Genomic DNA, 19,656 nt, shown 5'->3' on the forward strand with positions numbered 1-19,656 from the left:
AACGAACTTCGTGTTGACCTTAAACTGGTCAAAGCAGAAAGTCAAACAAAGTTTGACTTTAACGCTAAAAACGCATAAAAGAACGAAAGAGGACTTACAAAGGGTCCAAGCAAGCAAATCTTGATCCAAATAGCTCAGGTATGAAGCAATAGCTTCAACTTAGAGCACATTAAATCAGATTTGTGTGTGGAATGAATGAAATGGGCTTGCTATTTATAGGAAAACCACAACCATTAGGATCATTCCTTGCTAAAGAGGGAAAGATCTTGGCCATACACTTGTTGTAAATTGATTGGGCACCTTGATGAGCACACAAACCAGCCCATAGAATCAAAATCAGGGGTTGAAAACCATTGGAATAGGTGGGAAAGACCAGATTCAATGAATTTTCAATTCTGCTATTACTGGTAAGGCTTACGGACCGTATGGTCCATTGCTTACGGACCGTATGTGGTCTGCAGACCAGCAACTTTGCAAAATTGGCAGAACAGGCCCATGAGACTCCAAACTTGGTTTTTGATGCATTTTGACACGTTTAAGCCCCGTTAACCCCATTTTAAGGCTCTAAAATGAAGTTAAAGTATAGGGAACTTAAAATATGCTCAAAAATATGTCGGATGTCGGTTCATTTGGTCGTACGGTTGCGCTGTTCGGTTAATTACGACGGAAGTCGTAACGGACGCAAAAACGATCCAAATTACGCGACGAAGGGATTTTTATCATGCCAATCATTAAAACATAATATTTTAATGATTACATAAATTTTTGCATGTCCGGATATATTCAGAACGTAAAATATGCGCGAAAATGCAAACTTATGCACTTTTTGACGCTTTTAGTCCCTATTGATCAAGAAAGTTTATTTTGCGCACCAAACACCTCAAAGCCTATTTCTAAGCTATGTAAAGGATATTTAGAGCATATTTAACTTATGATCAAGTTCCGGAATGTTCGTTACAATACAAATCGGCATACTTTCGCAGTTTGTCGAATTTAGTCCCTGTAAGCGAACAAACTTGATTTCGGCATACCAAACCATCCAAAACTTATTTCTAAGTTATGTAAAGGTTATTTAAGGTATGCTAAGCCTATGTCACTGTTCCGGAGTGTTTGTTGCATTAAAATGGTTATATTTACGCATCAGATCTCGTATAACCTTTCAGAAAGCGATTTAAAGCCCGAAATCGAACAAGAATTTGATATGTGCAAACAATACACATATTTTTACAAATCCCAAGTATGAAACATAATATTTCATTGATTTGGTATTTGTTTGATTGTCACGGAGGCACAGGTGTCACACAAGTCAAGGAGTACAAATCAATAATTAAGCAAGGAATGACATATCGTATTTAGCAATCTTTTCTTCCTTTGACTTTGACTTCAAAACGCGGGGTGTTATATAACATCCCTACCATGCTGGGTCTTAAAGGAAGACAAGTGAATGTGACCGATACTTTAAGTAAACTATGTGGAGAAGCGGATGAAGACGCAGACCATCTCTTGACCTCTTGCTTGGTTACTACAATTGTGTGGCAGTTTATTAGTGAATGGTGCAACATCTCAAGTCTGTTTTCCTTCTCAACAAAAGACTTGATCAATATTCACAGCCATGTGAAGGCTAGCAAGAACAAGAGGAAGGGTATACAAGCAGTGATCTTCACGACTGCATGGTATATCTGGAACGCTAGGAACGAGGTAGTTTTTTTCAAAACAAGGTGATAGGTATAAATAAAATGAAGGAAAACATTAAAGCGCTAGGCTATCTTTGGGTTAAGATGTCACACCCCCAAATTCCACCTGCGGAGTATCACCGCTTGGGAGCGTGACATGACCAGGATCTTAACCACCAATCATATTGAACGTATAATATAGTTAAGTATAGCGGAAGCATTTAAGTAACCCAAACAATAACATTAATGTATGAATCATCATAAGTGTTAAAATAGTATTCACGATCCTTTGCCCACAACGACCTGCTCCTCCCTGTGCAAGCTCCATAAAGTACCTAAAGTCCTGCAAGGCATGCAGCAGAGAATCAACAACTAGTTGAGCGAGTTCACAGAAAGTAAGTTCAGTAATAGAATAGTATAGCAAGCATTGCGTTCGTTTATCTAATCATGCATCGTACTAGTTCGTTCATTGTTCATGTATAGTATTGGTTCGTATCGCGGGCCATTTCGGCATGTATGCGAAGATTGGGGAAAGTTCTCAAGTATTCTAGACTATGTATATTTGTATCGCTGGCCACCCTGGCATGTGTGCGAAGTTTTAGTATGTGTAGTTCGCAGCCTTCCTGAGGCATGTGTGCGAAGATTAGTCATAATATCGCAGCCAATCCCTGGCGTGTGTGCGAAGATCAGTTCAAGAAGGTATACTAGTCTAGCCGTATCTTATCATTCACCATCCTCACCCTGAGGACTCGTATCATTATATTCCGTTAACTAAGTATGTACGTATAATTTATTCAATCCCATTCCCACCCTGGGAACCCCATGCCTTGGCTGTGTGAACTCACCTTGGGTTGCTCGGCAGATACACAAAGAGAAAGAGAGTTCTTGAACTAACAGTGGTCAACCACGTCCTAACAGGGTTATTACATAAGTCAGGTTCGCATATAGCACGTATATTGTATCACGTATAATCATGGCAACCACGCACACGTATTAGTAATCCGATAAGAATTCTAAGTGTTCGGCCCAACCATAACCCGGCCCAATGACAATAATAGCCCATAACAACATATCAGTCCAACCAGATAAGCAGTCCAATAGCAGATATGAAAACAGTCCAATAACATGCAGTCATAAGTTCAATTATTTGGCCCAACTGATTGGGCTCGTGACAGTGAAAGCCCAACACAGTATACGTGCAAAGGTGGTCTCGAGTCGCAACGGGAATCTCGAGTCGCAACCGGGTTACGAGTCACATCAGGAGATTACGAGTCGCAACAGTAGGTTGCGAGTCGCAATGGCTGGTCTCGGTTCATCATGGTCCGGTTACGAGTCGCAACGGGACTCGCAACCATGATTGCGGCTGATGTCGTTGTGGTCTCGAGTCGAGACTGTGGGTTCCCGACTCGCAATCTGAGTCGCAACCATACGTGTAACAGCTTTCCTGAATTCCTTAAATAACAATAACAACTAATCCGTGATTTCAGCAAACAGATTCATCAGTTTCGGAAACAGATCAAGCATGATAATTAACAGTTCCAAAATATGGCAATTATCGATCAAATAGAGTCTTTAGCAACATATTTACATAAACTCTATGAACCCTAATCGGACATATGAATAGTACTCAAGAACATTCATATTATCATCAAGAACAGTAGCAACTAAATCAAACAAACATCCAGTCGGATTTATCAAACCAGCCGATTCTAACTAGCATGCACCCTAGCCTGTGTGTAATTACATCTGTTAATATGATTATCAATCCGTTCAAGCTATACCCACACTATCAGATCTATACATGAGCCGATTACATGAACATCATCAATCACATACAATAGCCCTAGATTATCATGCAAGAAACATCACCAAACATGAAATCATAAAACATCATGTATAAGCAACCAACCATAAATACTAACCGATTCTAGAGTGTGCACGAGGGATGATCCGATTACAAGGAACTTCGAGACTTGAGAGGGTCGGCTGCCTTGAGTTCCGATCGAGAGAGAGAGAGCGTTTGGTGTGTGTGTGTGTTCTTGATTGCTAAGTTTGTAAAACCAAAACCCTAGAGGTAATGTGTATATATATACGTGTGAAAGGGAAGTGGGCCGAAACCCCACTTGGGCGATCTCATGGTCTCGAGTCCACTAAATGGACCGAGTGGGTTTTCGTGTAATCCAATACTATTCGGTTTAAGCAACAAATCACGCAATCACATAACCATGTAACACATAACATATCATGTATTCGTTCAAGTAATATAGTTCACGTGAGCATATAACGTTACACAAGATAAGTCTAGAGTACGGGTTGTCACATTATCCCCAACTAATTGGAAATTTCGTCCCGAAATTTGGTATGCACTCACTGAGGAAGCTAGGTAAGTTCAATCGTTCACTGGTTTTCCTGGGGTGTCACATCCTTCCCCCGTTGATCTGGAATTTCGTCCCGAAATTCCGAAGTAGTAGCTTCAGCCTCAGTAGTGGTAGCATTGGTTTCGAATAACTGGGGGTACTTTTCTGTCATTCTGTCTTTGCGTTCCCAGGTGTACTCTGGGCCACGTTTGGAGTTCCAACGAACTCGGACAAGAGGGATTCTCTTGTGTTTGAGGACCTTCACATCCCGGTCCGTGATTTCAACTGGTTCCCCGACGAACTGCAACCGCTCGTCGATAGTGAGTTCCTTAAAAGAAGTGATGGGGGTTTCATCTGATAGGCACTTCTTTAGGTTCGACACATGAAAGACCTTGTGAACTGCCCCGAGTTCAGCTGGTAGGTTCAATCTATAGGCTACCCTGCCCATACGTTCTATGATCTCGAATGGTCCCCGACCTGAAATTCCAATGGCTTTCTATGCTTGTCCGCGTAGGCTTTCTGACGGTCGCGTGCTGCCGCCATGCGTTGTCGTATCTGTGCAATCTTCTTCCGTGGCGTCCATTACAATCTCTGGACCCGTAATCTGACTATCCCCCCACCTCTGCCCAACAGAGAGGTGACCGGCATTTACGCCCGTACAATGCCTCGAATGGTGCGGCTTGTATGCTATTGTGCTCAGGTTTAATCGTGAGTTGAATGGTTCGTGCATTGCTTGCCAAAGTTCTGACGTGAATCGTGCATCGCGATCCGAAATGATGGACGTGGGCACCCCGTGCCTCGAAACAACTTCTTTAGGATAGGCGTCTGCGAGAGTGGAGAACTGGTCCGTTTCCTTTATAGGTAGGAAGTGTGCAGACTTGGTGAGTCGATCCACGATCACCCATATGGTATCGTTCTCACGCTGGGATCTAGGTAGGCCTGTAACCAAAATCCATGGAAGTTTCTTCCCATTTCCACTGAGGTATCTTAGGCTGTTGAAGTAGGCCTGCTGGTTTCCGATATTCAACCTTGACTCCCGCACAGGTCAATCATTTTCCAACGTATGTAGCGATGTGGGCCTTCACACTAGGCCACCAATAAGTAGTGCTGATGTCGTGGTACATTTTATCCGACCCTGGATGTACCGAGTAATGAGACTTGTGAGCTTCATCCATCTCAAGTTCGCGTAGACCGTCGTAAAGTGGGACCCAAATACGCCCCGTTACATAGTAGGCGCCTTCTGCCTTCTGTTCCATTTATTGTCGTGAGCCGCGTAAGGCTTCAGCCTTGACGTTTTCGGGTTTCAGTGCTTCTATCTGAGCAGTTCGTATCTGTGCTGGAAGGCTAGACTGAATCGTAAGCTGTAGTGCTCGCACGCGCTGAGGTAGAGTGTCCTTCCGACTGAGGGCGTCTGCCACAACATTGACCTTGCCTGGATGGTACTTAATAGCGCATTCGTAGTCGTTAAGTAACTCGACCCATCGTCGTTGACGCATGCTTAAATCCTTCTGCTTAAGGATATGCTCGAGACTCCTGTGATCGGTGTAAATCGTGCACCTGGTACCGTACAGGTAGTGTCGCCATATCTTAAGCGCGAACACATCAGCTCCCAGCTCTAAATCGTGCGTCGTGTAGTTCCGTTCATGAATCTTGAGTTGACGAAAGGCGTAAGCGATAACCTTATCGCGCTGAAAAGCAGTCTCCTGGGGCTCTCCCCAGCAATAGGTGACACCCTTCTGTGTCAGTAGCGTGAGTGGCTGAGCAATCTCCGAGAAATCCCTGCGTAAACTGTCTGTAGTACGTGGTGCAGGTCAGTTTCTGGTTGAGTCTACCTTGGATGGATCGACACGAATTCCATCCTTGCTTACTACGTGGCCTAAGAAGTGGACTTCACGAATACTATGACGAACTTGGCTAGGTAGGGTTTGCACACCCTGTTCATAAGGTTCTTAAATACGGCAGGTGCGTTCAAAAATATCAAACCATCCATCAAAGCAAACATAAAGTATAGTAGTTAAAATAATCCATAAAACCCAATACGACTGATGTTCAAACCAAACTTTGTTTGAGTAACAGAGACATAATAAAGAAAATCCCAAAACGAGTTATAAATTCAAAGATTGTTCACAGCGTCTCCTTGTCCTAACACGAAAGCTCGACCTCTTGCCTCGTTGCCATTGTTGTTGTTGTTGTTGTTGTTGTTGTTGTTGTTCCCATTGCCCTGGTTATTGTTGTGGTTCTGATTCTGGTTCAACTGCGGGCAGTCGCGCTTGTAATGACCTTCTGCCCCACACTGGAAACATCCCCGATTTCCACGTTGTGGCTGCTGCTGCTGTGGGTTCTGAGGAACTGGTGGTGGAAGTTGCTGGTTCTGGTTTGCAGGTCGTGAGCTCCTGCAGTCTTTGGCTTCGTGCCCTATCTTGAAACATCTCTGGCAACGTTCCTTGCGACACCTTCCACTGTGGTGCTTGTTACACTTGTTACATAGTGGGTGTACTCCCCTGTATCCACCCTGCTCCTGATTGCCAGATGATTGCTGACTCGGATTCTGGTAGTCATTCGTTCTGCGCTGCTGTGCTTGAGGCTGAACGGAATCCCCATCCCATTTCCGTTTGTTGTCGCTGGGTGTAGTAGAAGTGGCAGCTGGAGTGACTGTAGCAGTAGCGTTGACACGCTTAGGCAGTTTATTCTGATCCACTGCCTGGTCGGTGATGCGATGAGCGAGGCGCTGAATTTCCTGGATGTTTTCGAGGTTAGCCGACGTCACGTGGCTCTGAATCTCTGGCGCCAATCCCTTGAGATACATCTCAATGCGCTTGTATGGAGGGTCCACCATAGTTGGACACAGAACGGCCAGCTCATTCGACCGTTTCGTATACGCTTCGATCTCTGACCCTGTCATTTTCAGATTATACAGCTCGTCTTCCAGCTTGTGAATGTCTTCACGCGTACAATACTCACGCTTGATGAGTTCCTTAAAGTCGTTCCAGGGTGTGGCGTTAGCAGCTGCCAACCCTAAGATTTGAACTTGGGCGTTCCACCAAGTCAATGCTATTCCTTCCAAAGTACCGGTGGCAAATTTGACCTTGCGAGCCTCAGGGCACTCGCACATTTCGAATACCGATTCTAACTTTTCAAACCAATGGAGGAGTCCCACTGCCCCCTCTGTGCCGCTGAAGGAATTTGGACGACAGTCCATGAAGTTCTTAAAGGTGCAAACTTGCTGCGCTGGTTGACCTATTGTGTACGAATAGGGCAAAGTTTAAATACAAGAGCTAGCTTAGGAATGTAGGATCTAAGGATCCTAGCGTAAGTTATGTCTACAGGGTATACTACCTGCTTGAGCAGCTGCAAGTGCCGCAGCAACTTGAGCTTGAACAAGAGCCTCTAGCTGGGCTTGAGTCATGTTAATCCTTCCAGACATGATCTTCATAGTAAAAGTAACGTAAATGAGAGTGGTTCGCGAGTAGGGCGATGACAGAAAAGTGTAAGCACGTAGGTGTTCTCATGTAATCAAAGCATGTGTATCTAAGCGTAATGCGAGCAAAGTTCTAAGCAGTTCTAGCAAACAGGCAATAGCATAATCCTTATTACCTAAGATGTCGAGTCTTGCACGTGGAGCGAAGCATCGTTGTGGATCGTTGAGAGCACTGTTCTGGTTATAGTTCGGTTTTAATAAAAACGTTTTCCCATATTAAAACCAAGTTCTCTATAACCAATGGCTCTGATACCAATCTGTCACACCCCCAAATTCCACCTGCGGAGTATCACCGCTTGGGAGCGTGACATGACCAGGATCTTAACCACCAATCATATTGAACGTATAATATAGTTAAGTATAGCGGAAGCATTTAAGTAACCCAAACAATAACATTAATGTATGAATCATCATAAGTGTTAAAATAGTATTCACGATCCTTTGCCCACAACGACCTGCTCCTCCCTGTGCAAGCTCCATAAAGTACCTAAAGTCCTGCAAGGCATGCAGCAGAGAATCAACAACTAGTTGAGCGAGTTCACAGAAAGTAAGTTCAGTAATAGAATAGTATAGCAAGCATTGCGTTCGTTTATCTAATCATGCATCGTACTAGTTCGTTCATTGTTCATGTATAGTATTGGTTCGTATCGCGGGCCATTTCGGCATGTATGCGAAGATTGGGGAAAGTTCTCAAGTATTCTAGACTATGTATATTTGTATCGCTGGCCACCCTGGCATGTGTGCGAAGTTTTAGTATGTGTAGTTCGCAGCCTTCCTGAGGCATGTGTGCGAAGATTAGTCATAATATCGCAGCCAATCCCTGGCGTGTGTGCGAAGATCAGTTCAAGAAGGTATACTAGTCTAGCCGTATCTTATCATTCACCATCCTCACCCTGAGGACTCGTATCATTATATTCCGTTAACTAAGTATGTACGTATAATTTATTCAATCCCATTCCCACCCTGGGAACCCCATGCCTTGGCTGTGTGAACTCACCTTGGGTTGCTCGGCAGATACACAAAGAGAAAGAGAGTTCTTGAACTAACAGTGGTCAACCACGTCCTAACAGGGTTATTACATAAGTCAGGTTCGCATATAGCACGTATATTGTATCACGTATAATCATGGCAACCACGCACACGTATTAGTAATCCGATAAGAATTCTAAGTGTTCGGCCCAACCATAACCCGGCCCAATGACAATAATAGCCCATAACAACATATCAGTCCAACCAGATAAGCAGTCCAATAGCAGATATGAAAACAGTCCAATAACATGCAGTCATAAGTTCAATTATTTGGCCCAACTGATTGGGCTCGTGACAGTGAAAGCCCAACACAGTATACGTGCAAAGGTGGTCTCGAGTCGCAACGGGAATCTCGAGTCGCAACCGGGTTACGAGTCACATCAGGAGATTACGAGTCGCAACAGTAGGTTGCGAGTCGCAATGGCTGGTCTCGGTTCATCATGGTCCGGTTACGAGTCGCAACGGGACTCGCAACCATGATTGCGGCTGATGTCGTTGTGGTCTCGAGTCGAGACTGTGGGTTCCCGACTCGCAATCTGAGTAGCAACCATACGTGTAACAGCTTTCCTGAATTCCTTAAATAACAATAACAACTAATCCGTGATTTCAGCAAACAGATTCATCAGTTTCGGAAACAGATCAAGCATGATAATTAACAGTTCCAAAATATGGCAATTATCGATCAAATAGAGTCTTTAGCAACATATTTACATAAACTCTATGAACCCTAATCGGACATATGAATAGTACTCAAGAACATTCATATTATCATCAAGAACAGTAGCAACTAAATCAAACAAACATCCAGTCGGATTTATCAAACCAGCCGATTCTAACTAGCATGCACCCTAGCCTGTGTGTAATTACATCTGTTAATATGATTATCAATCCGTTCAAGCTATACCCACACTATCAGATCTATACATGAGCCGATTACATGAACATCATCAATCACATACAATAGCCCTAGATTATCATGCAAGAAACATCACCAAACATGAAATCATAAAACATCATGTATAAGCAACCAACCATAAATACTAACCGATTCTAGAGTGTGCACGAGGGATGATCCGATTACAAGGAACTTCGAGACTTGAGAGGGTCGGCTGCCTTGAGTTCCGATCGAGAGAGAGAGAGCGTTTGGTGTGTGTGTGTGTTCTTGATTGCTAAGTTTGTAAAACCAAAACCCTAGAGGTAATGTGTATATATATACGTGTGAAAGGGAAGTGGGCCGAAACCCCACTTGGGCGATCTCATGGTCTCGAGTCCACTAAATGGACCGAGTGGGTTTTCGTGTAATCCAATACTATTCGGTTTAAGCAACAAATCACGCAATCACATAACCATGTAACACATAACATATCATGTATTCGTTCAAGTAATATAGTTCACGTGAGCATATAACGTTACACAAGATAAGTCTAGAGTACGGGTTGTCACATAAGAATCGATCCCCATGCTCAAATTTAGAATGGAAAGAATGGTGTAAGTTTGCCTTGTAATGTTTGTTTTGTTGTGGACGCTAGCGATTTGCTAGGTGCGCTTTTGTTTGAATGAAAATTGTCGTTCAAAAAAAAAACAAAAGTCAATGTGCTAGAGTCAAAACCCATCAAACATAATCAATATTCACTAGTACTTTAGTAAAACTAGTGGTAGTCTCCAGCCGCGTTGAGGCGGAAATTCGATATAACTCGGTCGGAATCGAATTGGTTCAGTATTTATACGGTACCGATACATGCTAGAAATCAAATGATACCATAATATTAAATTTATTGTAAATATTTGGTGTACAATTTTTTTAAAGTTCATGTTTGGAAAAAAAAAAAAAATAGCGTGAATTTTAACAATAAAGAATAGAGACGTTTGGCCTATACATTAATACTATAATTTTTCATTCTAATACAAAATAAAATATGGATTCTTGTTCTAACAAAACCAGGGGCGCAGTTTAAGAGGGGCCGAGGGGACACCCGACCCCCCTAACTTTTCGCTCAATAGTGTTATATATGTAGTTTTCGTATAGAAATTTTTTGGTATATACGTTTCCGACCCCCCGGTTCTATAGAAATTTTGGGTATATACATTTTCGACCCTCCTTCTTCATTGTCAAGTTTCGCCACTGAACAAAACTATATAGCTAATCATATTTATCTTAAACGAAATGAAAAAAGATAAATTAGTAATGTAAGTAGATTAGAATATGAAATTTCAAATCTGCGTTTACAAAATTAACACTAACCATTGAAAAGTATCCTTTTTTCAATGTAGTGAAACCTCAAAGATAAGCAACCAACTCTCTTCTAATTCTCTCACCACCACCATCTGGTGACCATCACCACCACCACCAGACGACCACCACAACCACCCTCTCAGACGATGGCTGGTGTTATCTTCTACCAACACCACCGCCACTATCTTCGACCCACCACCTTCCTCTTTCACCCCTCCGATTGAAATCCCGTTCCTCAACCATTACCGCCACTCACCTCCACCGTTCTCTCTTCTCCCTTCTCGCTCACCTCACCAGTACTCCTTACACCGTAACCCAAAAGTTGACGGCGTGTCGGTCTTCAATACCACCAAGCGCGGGGTGATTTTAACATCACCGGAGCCTATGATGATAGTCGTTTTGTGTGGTGGAGGAAAAAAACAAAAACATGGTACAAATATGCTGCTTTCTGTTAAGAGAGTAAAATTGTAAAGGTGGAGAAAGACATGTGGCAGCCTGCTAACACTTTGATAACTTACTGTTTCACCGACATTTGTGAATTAATATATATGGACAATGTGTGAATAAAAAAATGTAGTTGTGTGTGAAGTAAAGTACAACATTTGTCCATTCTGAATGCTCTAAGATCTCCAGGTCATGCAAGAAGTGGCAAACAATCCGGGATCCAAAGTCGAGAAAAAATTTATGCTTGCGGCAACATACACGTATGTTGGTTCTTGTGGAAGGTAAGAAATAACATGGTTTTTGAACGGTTCAAAGTCCCTATATATAAGACATTTACACTATGTTCCCGAGTCTCATTTAACAGGGGGAGGAGAAAGAAAAAAGATGAAAATATAAAAAAACCATGTTCCCGAGTTTTTTTTTTAAGGATAGGAGGGGAGCGAAAACAGTGGCGGATCCAGGGGTGTTTTGGGGGTTCCCGGGAACCCCCTCGGTTTGGAAAAAATGAAAAAAAAGTAGTGGAAATTTTGTATGATTTTAAAAAAAATAGTGAGAATTAGTGAAAATCTACCAAAAGGAACCCGGTGGAAAAAATTCTTGGATCCGCCACTAAGCGAAAAGGGAAGAAAATTTGTCCATATATTCATCCTCCCAAATTGGAGAGATTAGGAGAGAAAATATTATTAATTACTAAATTGCCCTCATATCTAATTAAAATGTTTTATGTTTAAAGGGTATAATGGTAAAATTGTTTATTTTTTCTCTTTTCCTTTACTTTTCATTAAACTCGAGAACACAAAAAAAAAAATCACATCTTTTCCTTTATTTTCTCTCTTAATTTATTTTCCTTCCCCTCCCCAGTTAAATAAGACTCGGGAACACCGTATTAATGACATCAACCCCGTAACATTTGGCTCATATTGTGTTTTTATACCGTGTCAAAAATTCACGCCCTCATCTTTGCCTTTTGCTTATTGTATTTTTGCTTCTTGTCCTGTCCAGCTTCACGCTGGCTTTGGGTTTCCAAAATACTGCCGTTCTTAAACAAAACTAAATTAAAAAAAAAGAAAAAAAGTTATAATAATACAAAGTTTATTATCAATTTTGTTCAACTATAGCCTAACAAACCCCGATATCTTATTCCTCCATCTAACTCACAAAAGGCGCCATCAAAATCACCGGAGTACGGTCTATTGACGGTGAAATCGGTCATGTTGCTTCACACTTGCACCGTTTCTCGTTTATTGAATTCCACAAGTCAAAGTCAAAACATCAGAGTCGATCACGAGACCACTCGATTCTACTCAAGAAGAAGAAGAAATCTCAAAGTTTCTTCAACGTTTGCGTCTCTCAGATTTGGAACGGATGTAATCGTTGAAATACTTCACAATAAGGTTATTTTCCGGTTCGATTATTAATCTAATTCATTTATCCTTAGGTCATAATTGATACTATTTGGCTAGGGGGTGAGGTTTTGTAAAAAAGTAATTTTTTTTTAAAGAGGTGTGAGAAGACATAAGAATTAATTGACACGTAAGCATTTTTGGACTTGCATGATGTTTTGGATTGTTTTTAGCAAGAATAAACAGCAAATATAAGAATTTAAAACACAATGCAATGTACTAGGCTACAACGGTATGGTGATGGTCCTCCCTTGGAGGATGGTCCGCCACGTAAGCGCCACGTAGGATGGGCATGAGGATGGGGCAAAGAGGATGGAGGTAAGGAAAGGAAAAGGGGGATGATCCTAACATGCATATATATAAGTTGTATGTATAGGTGTGTGAGAGAGGGGGAGGACCAGCTTGAGGGGACGAACCCCCATACCGTCCAGACTTATAGGCATGAAATTTAAAACATGACTAAAACACACTGCTTAACACTTAAAACACACTACTTAATGCTTTTGGTATGGTGTTTTAAGTTTTAAGCCTAAAATTCATAACATTGTGTGTTAAATTGTTATGTTTGGTGTTTTTCTTGGCAAAACAGCCCAAAACATCATGCCTAAGTCAAAAACATGATGTCTACATGTCAATTCCTATGTCTTTTCACATTTCTTACGAAAAAAGGTTATTTTTATAGGAACCTAAACCATTTGGCTAGTTATCTAGGTTTTCAACAATGCTAACAGTTAATTTGAAGTTATATATATGGGTTTTAAAAAGCGCGCCTGAGGCGCGCCTAGGCGCAGGTCTCAACGCCTCATGGCACCTGAGGCGCGCTTTTTCCACAAAGCGCAAGAAAAACGCATTTTTTTGGGTTTTTTGAGGTCTGAGGCGCGCGCCTTATGTATTTTGGGTGTTTTTATGTTGTTTTTATGCATGAAGTGTTGGACAACAGGTTTTTTTGGCTTGTACATGTAGGTAAATTCATATATAAACCTTAGTTGTAACTTATAACCATATTTTGGATAAGGGATGCTAAAAACCTATGGGATATATATAAAAATTTATATAATCTTCTTGCGCCTCGGGTACGGAAAGCCCAACGCTTTGCGCCTCATTTTTAGACCTCGTCGCTTTTGTGCGCCTCTCGCTTTTTAAAACCAAGGTTATATATAATATACTGATCTAGTGATTAGCAGAACAATTACATTTTTCATGTGTACATAATTGATTTTAAGGTTAGTTATAGTACATTTGAGGATGACAACTGATGGAGGTTTAAGAGCAAGTTGAACAAATAAACTCTCGGAAAACTGATAACAAAATCTAAATTTTGTGGGAAACTGAAATTGACGAACCGAAATTAGATGACTGTATAATAAACTTGTGAATTGCCATTCCAGGTAGAGGCTTTTGTTTCTTGGAAGAAGACCAGGATTCAATTCCCGGCATTGGTAGATTAGCATTAATTTGGTGTAATCTAGGAGCAGGAGTAGAGTAACATTTGCCGTTCAAAAAAATATATAAATGTGTGAATTAATAATATTTATGATTCACACAATTTTTACAAAGGAAACAAAACAATTAAAGTGGCTAATTTTTTATTTTATTTTTTTTTTTTTTGGGGGGGGGGGGGGATGGTCAGACTTGAAAATCGGGGTCCAGATAAAGAAATTGGGGTCCACGATACAGGCAAACCACCTATGGCGTTTGTCACAACGTCTGGCCCATTACGTTGTTTTTGTCCATATTTTATGGGCCAAGTAACTCGATAAGCTATATGCTTGATCAGTCGATCAAGTACAAACTCGTCAACTATTAGATGAGCCATGAGTGTATCACAAGTAGTGAGAAAGGGAAAAAAAGGCTAAATTAGATTTTTGTTTTTCCACTACAAATTGTTCAATCATTTCCCAGATGCTGTTTATTTTTCATACTTATTTTCCTTTGATTTTGTTCTTATAGGCGCTGATAGCAGCAACGGTGTGTGCAGCAGCTGGACAATTAGCAAAACCTTTTACTGCATCCCTTTTGTATAAACGAGATTTCGATCCAAAAGCTGCAATTTCAGCTGGAGGGTTTCCTTCAACCCATTCTTCTGTAACATTTCTCTCCAGTTTCAACAACATTTCTTATATGATTTTCGGGTCAGTGACTTATTTCTAACATTCCACATGTTCTACTCAATGGCAGGCAGCTGTGGCTACCGCAATGTCTATTGGTCTTGAAAGGTTTTATTTCATGTGAAAAAACAACATATATCATTTCAGTTATGTTTTACCTGTTGTCGGTTAAAATATTGGGGAAACAAATATCTGAGACTTGATGAAATTGCAGGGGTTTCTCGGATTCGGTTTTTGGATTAGCGGTTGTCTATGCTGCTCTTACCATGTATGACGCGCAGGTATTCAACTACTCGTTTTGTTTGATACTGTCATGTTATGTATATGACTCGCGTAACGCTGTTTAATGACGATAAAAATTTATGGTTTTGCAGGGCGTTAGAAGAGAAGTGGGAGTTCATGCAAGAACATTAAACAAAGTATTAACGAAAAAGCAGACGAACGCATATGCATCATCTGATCCCAACCGTTCGATTGAATCTTCATCCAAAAAGCTGTTGTCAAGTTCAGAATCAGACAATAATTCCCTCATGTTGGAAAAGAGAGTGAACTTATTAACAGATGATATTGAAAATTATGGTATAATTTCTGGTCAACTGAAAGAGTCAATTGGTCACACTGAAATTGAAGTTGCAGCAGGTGCATTGTTGGGTGTACTTGCAAGCTTAGCAGTCTACTCTATATGATAGATACTTTGTGAGTTTTGCAGGTACACTAATTTACTAAAGTTATAGCTACTGTTATTTATTGATTTGAATTAAATTCAGTTTCCCACTTTGTATCCTTTTATATCAGTTAATTCATTTTTACACTGATAATTGATAATCTGATCTAAGGGAAAAATCTTACTTTACGTCTTCCGTTAAGCCCCTAGATTACAAGTAAAATGTGGGCCAATGACCGAGTGTGCTGACACAACAAAGAGATGTACAATGAAACTACTTTACAATTTACATCTTCCGTTATCACACCACAACGAAGAGGAAATGTCATAAAATAATCACACTGCTACGTAAGTGTCATGCCAATAGTTCCATAATGATGCGCATATGGTAGCCGTAGCCCATAGGTGGTTAATAGCTCGCGTACTCGGAGTAAAGGGCACTATATTAGACAACATGACAATAAAGCTCTCGAAATAAGGCTATTATAGTGAAGCACAACAATGGGTTGTAGTTTAAAAAGTGCACATGAGGCGCATGATGACTTCTTTGAAGTCGACGCTTTGAAAATCTAACTTAACCCAAATAACCTAAGAGAGAGTATTGAACTGTGAAAATGTTTTTTTTTTTTTTTTTTTTCACTTAGTGCTACAACACAAATGGCTAGAAGATTATTATTATTGATTCTAACATTACCCCTCAAGCTAAACGGTAGACATTTAGCCTGAAGCAAAATAACGGAAAACAAACATGAACATTGATGATCCCTACAAACATTTCGCTAGAGCCTGAGAGTTAGCTATGAGTCCATGACAGATTATCATTAAGATCACTTGCTAAGCCTATCAATAGACCGTTATTAGTTTGTACTAGGTTTCCAAACCAAAACTGAAATTGGGGATGGCAAAAGCAAAACTTAGCCCCCAAATCTTCTATTTTTTTATCTAATAGACTAGTATGACCTTAGTGATATCAAATTCATGGCTCCTTTTGTAGCAAATGGAGAAGATACAGCCACTTGAAAGTCACTCATCTACCATTCGCCCCATCTCAAAATATCAAATATTTTGCAACTTGAATCAGTCACATTCAATGGTCTTTTCGGATAATTATACATTATATTATATTATAATATGTATACATAGTTTGGATGAATAGTGTTTGTAGTTTTTAAATATTTTAATTTATAGTATTTTATATCTTATTTAATTTGAGTTTTAGTATAAACACTGATTCATAATTTTAAGTGTTTGTTTTTTATTTTCATTAATAGTATTTTATTATTATTATTAAATTTGATATTTTAGTAATAACTTGCGTTCATTAACTTTAAAAAATAAAATTAAAATCTGCGTCTGTGTTTACTTTTTTAGCATTCTGTGGGCATTGGATCGATATTGATATGGTTCGTTACAGTAACGGTACAATAATAACTTCCGTCTGTTAATTTTATTATAAAAAATTCTAAATCCCCGTGTATGTTTTTTTACTTTTTTTTAACATTCCGCGGGCATTTGATTGGTATCGATACGGTTCGTTACAACAAAGGTACAGTACATGCATTAGGTATAGATATCAACATGTGTCTTACATTGGCTGAAAATGATAAAAACGAACACCGGTAGAGTTGCATTGATGTTGTTCGAACGTATTGGTTCAGATTGTCACGGTAGATGTACCGATATTCAATTATCGTCACATACGAAGTTGTATAAATGAATAATTTTCAAAACCAGAAAACATAAAAAAAATACAATATCGGGTGTGCGGTACTTTAAGATAGCGATACAGTGTTAGTTTATCGAAAGAAAAAACAATAAAATAAATATCGGTATCGAACCAATGTTGTTCGTTTGGTTTCGTTTCGGTTCACTATGGTAGCGATACGATACCGATGTTCAGTTTGACACGGTATGGTAGCGATACAGCGTCAGTTTATCGAAAACAAAAACAACAAGAATAAAACCGGTACCAATACAGATGTTATTCGGTCGGTTTCAGTTAGGTTTGGTATGATAGTGGAACAATATCTGTTTGCAATAAAATTTACATCGCAATGTTGAAAAAAATAAACATAGAATGTAAACCAACCAAACAAATATCAACTAAACATCATATTCGTATTTATTATTTTTGATCGATGTATGGTTTTCTCTTTCGATTACTGTAGTGAGTATTGGTACCGTAACGAACCGAACAAGTAATGGCGGAATTCCCGCCGCGAAGCGTGGGGGAAAATTGACTAGTTAATAATTAAGTGGCACATCGGATGGTTGTTAACGGCAGTTCCCATATGTTACACATTGTAATACTTAATTTAGTCATAATGGCAAAAATGTAACAGTTCAAGGGGGTATTTTGTACATGCAAGTAAATGACTTAACCATGATGTACGAATCAGAGTTTATTATAGGCTTCAATTCAACAGATAATATGTTGTAATCTCTGAGGTATATGCCTTGTTGACTACAAGAGAACACCAATACTGATTTTGAATCCGCGAGATGTACAAGAGAACACACATGTTTCTAGAACTCTCCATGGCTATTTCACAGATCAACATAGATCTACAGAGCTCTTAGCTTCGTTATTTGATTTTTGACTTCAAGTTAATTCAGATTTATTCACTTTACAGAAATCAAGTTAAACTTTCTTGATTCAAAATTCAACCACACGTTCATCAGGAGTATACCGTCTGTATAATGCCATTAATGGCATCATCATGATAACCAAGAAACATGAATGATTTAACTCTTGATGATCTCCTCGAATAAAGGAGATATCTATATATAAGAATACAATTTTACAGTTACATAATATAAAAATTACACAAAGATAACACCCTCTTGGAGCCTGCCCGTCATGTTCTCATAATAAAAACAATATGAGATAGCCTAAATTCAAATGAATAGGCATTAAGCATAGATTAAAGGGTTTAAACATGTGAGTTTAAACACCTAATTATCAAGAAAGATTCCCTTCTAAATTTATAAACGATATGTACAAAACTTTGATATTTGACCTTGGAAAAGGGGAAGATAAGATTCACATGACCATAAAGACAAAAGATGAAGGTTTAAATGTCTTCCCAAGGCAACTTTGAAAAAAGAGATGGGACACTTCAACACAAGACATAAAGACACCTAGCTAAGAAAAAGGCAAAAGAGGACACGTATCACTTGTAAGACCTTCATCACCACTTTTTGTTCATACAATACATATTTCATTTGAAATCCATTTAATATTAAAACATCGAATTAACGACAATTATATAAGGTTTAAAACCTTCAAAAGGCGTTTACTAAATTTTCACACCATATTGTCATAGTGAAACATACTTAGCTTGCAAAACATTTAGACAATATTTATATAAGTTAAACATCCTAAAGATGGTTATACTTATTACACATAAGTTAAGTGACCCAAAAGAAACGATTTAAATTAGCGAAAGCTCTCTTAGTAGTGTGTTCGATTCTCCCGTGAGCTTGATCATCATCCGTAGGTTGATATGAGTTACCTAAAGATAAAACACTCAAACTTGTTAATATGAGAATTTAAAACAAGTTTATATAAGTTTATAATGTTCAAACAATGAACAATAACAAAACTGCAGGATCTTTAAGTCCTCGCGGGGCGCGACCAGGACGGCCTCACCGTCGCGGGCATACTCATCAGATATTCCATCTACTTGAAACGCTTAAGCGTGAGAGACTTTATGCAAAGTTTTCAAAATGTGCCTTTTGGCTACGTGAGGTACAGTTTCTAGGACATGTTATTAGTGCCGATGGAGTGTCGGTAGATCCGTCCAAAATAGAAGCTGTGTCTAAATGGAAACCTCCAAAGAATCCATCAGAGATTAGGAGTTTTCTAGGTGTTGCGGGTTATTACCGGAGATTTATACAAGATTTCTCCAAAATTGTAACGCCATTAACTAACTTGACCCATAAAGATGAGAAATTTGTATGGGATAGTGCACAAGAAGATGCCTTTCGTATCCTTAAAGAAAAATTGACCAGTGCCCCTATATTAACGTTACCAGATGGGACTGAAGACATGGTCATTTATTCTGATGCATCCCAGTTTGGTCTCGAGTGTGTACTTATGCAACGAGGAAAGGTGATCGCGTATGCTTCAAGACAATTAAAGATTCATGAAAAGAAGTATCCGACACATGATCTGGAATTGGCGACAGTGGTTTTTGCCTTAAAAATATGGAGGCATTATTTATACGATGTGAAATGTACTATTTTTACTGACCATAAAAGTCTC

At 39.7% G+C, this 19,656-nt stretch overlaps 1 protein-coding gene across 1 annotated transcript; it reads left to right on the forward strand.

Annotated features, from left to right (window-relative positions):
- Window positions 1–12,210: 12,210 nt before the first annotated feature.
- LOC110890184 (uncharacterized membrane protein YuiD) lies at window positions 12,211–15,550 on the forward strand. The gene is made up of 5 exons (XM_022137764.2): window positions 12,211–12,608; window positions 14,568–14,702; window positions 14,796–14,833; window positions 14,940–15,006; window positions 15,100–15,550. The coding sequence occupies exons 1-5, from the start codon at window positions 12,426–12,428 to the stop codon at window positions 15,409–15,411; spliced, it is 735 nt and encodes a 244-aa protein (XP_021993456.1). The 5' UTR covers window positions 12,211–12,425; the 3' UTR covers window positions 15,412–15,550.
- Window positions 15,551–19,656: the final 4,106 nt, after the last annotated feature.

This window comes from Helianthus annuus, chromosome 11, assembly GCF_002127325.2.
Source record: "Helianthus annuus cultivar XRQ/B chromosome 11, HanXRQr2.0-SUNRISE, whole genome shotgun sequence".
NCBI classification, from domain to species: Eukaryota; Viridiplantae; Streptophyta; class Magnoliopsida; order Asterales; family Asteraceae; genus Helianthus; species Helianthus annuus.

Coding starts and splice junctions, on each gene's coding strand:
- LOC110890184 (XM_022137764.2), top strand. CDS start 12,426: ATGTTGCTTCACACTTGCACCGTTTCTCGTTTATTGAATTCCACAAGT. Junction 14,703..14,795: donor TTCCTTCAACCCATTCTTCT/GTAACATTTCTC, acceptor ACTCAATGGCAG/GCAGCTGTGGCTACCGCAAT. Junction 15,007..15,099: donor TTACCATGTATGACGCGCAG/GTATTCAACTAC, acceptor ATGGTTTTGCAG/GGCGTTAGAAGAGAAGTGGG.